The following is a 930-nucleotide window of genomic DNA, read 5'->3' on the forward strand; positions in this document are numbered from 1 at the left end:
CCGAAGACAGTGCGCCCGCGGCGCCCTCCTGTCCCCCCCGCCCCCCGACTGCACTGGTGCCCTTGGTGCTGAGGGGGCCGCGCTGGTGCCTGTGGCGCTGAGGGGGCCGCGCTGGCTGCTGGCTGCTGGCACTCGCGCTTCTGCTATGGCCTCTGCCTGCAGACAGGCCCCACGCAGGGGCGGCCGAGCAGGAACTCAGTGTCCACACAGGGGCGGCGTGGAGGCCCGTCCCCTCCGCACCGGCCGCGCCTGTTGGGAGACACCTTTGTCTTGGTGTTTTCCGCTCCAGGTGCTCCCGTGGGGAAGCCCGGCGAGGCGCCCCCGGTCCACGTCCGCTGCAGTGACCCGCACGTCATCTGTGAGACCCAGAATACGGTGAGTGGCCGCTCTGTCCTTCCCGCACGCCCGCCGTCCCTGCACCCCCTGCCGCCTCCTCGCGCGTCTCTGTGCGCGGCCTCTTCCCCGGGGGAGGGGCTGTTTGCCGGGCCTGTGAGAGCTTCCTGGGCGAGTCCTCACCTTCCTGCCAGCACACAGGTCCTTGGCTACCCCAGGGGAGTGAGTGAGGAGCGAGTGTATGAGGGCATCTGTTAATCGCCACTGTGTACAGGGAGCGGCTGTTGTGCGAGAGGCTGGGTACGGGTTCCTGCAGGAGAGAGTTACTGAGCTCAGTGTGCAATCAAGGCGTTTTCTCTTCGCTGTGAAAACACTAGTGGGTTCTGAGTAGCACAGAAAACTAGAGGCGTCGGGGCCTGGTTCTCACCTGCTGTGGCCCCATGGGGTCCAGGGGCGGGTCAGGTCCAGGGGCGGTGTCCTGTGATGCCCCCACTGTCCGCAGGGTCCGGGGGAGCCGAGGGACGTGTTCCTGAAGGTGGCCAGTGGCCCGAGCCCGGATGTCAAAAACTTCTTTGTTGTCATTTACGTGTGAGTATG

The 930-nt window shown here is 66.2% G+C and overlaps 1 protein-coding gene across 1 annotated transcript in view; it reads left to right on the forward strand.

Annotated features, from left to right (window-relative positions):
* NPHP4 (nephronophthisis 4) overlaps positions 1–930 on the forward strand; it is a 59784-nt gene that overhangs the window by 55908 nt on the left and 2946 nt on the right. The window contains exons 29-30 of the mRNA XM_015565952.1: positions 163–375; positions 836–921. Of these exons, the coding sequence (XP_015421438.1) occupies positions 163–375; positions 836–921 (299 nt within the window). The remainder of the gene's footprint in view (positions 1–162; positions 376–835; positions 922–930) is intronic.

The sequence above is a fragment of the Myotis davidii genome, unplaced genomic scaffold (assembly GCF_000327345.1).
Source record: "Myotis davidii unplaced genomic scaffold, ASM32734v1 scaffold299, whole genome shotgun sequence".
In the NCBI taxonomy this organism is placed as follows: Eukaryota; Metazoa; Chordata; class Mammalia; order Chiroptera; family Vespertilionidae; genus Myotis; species Myotis davidii.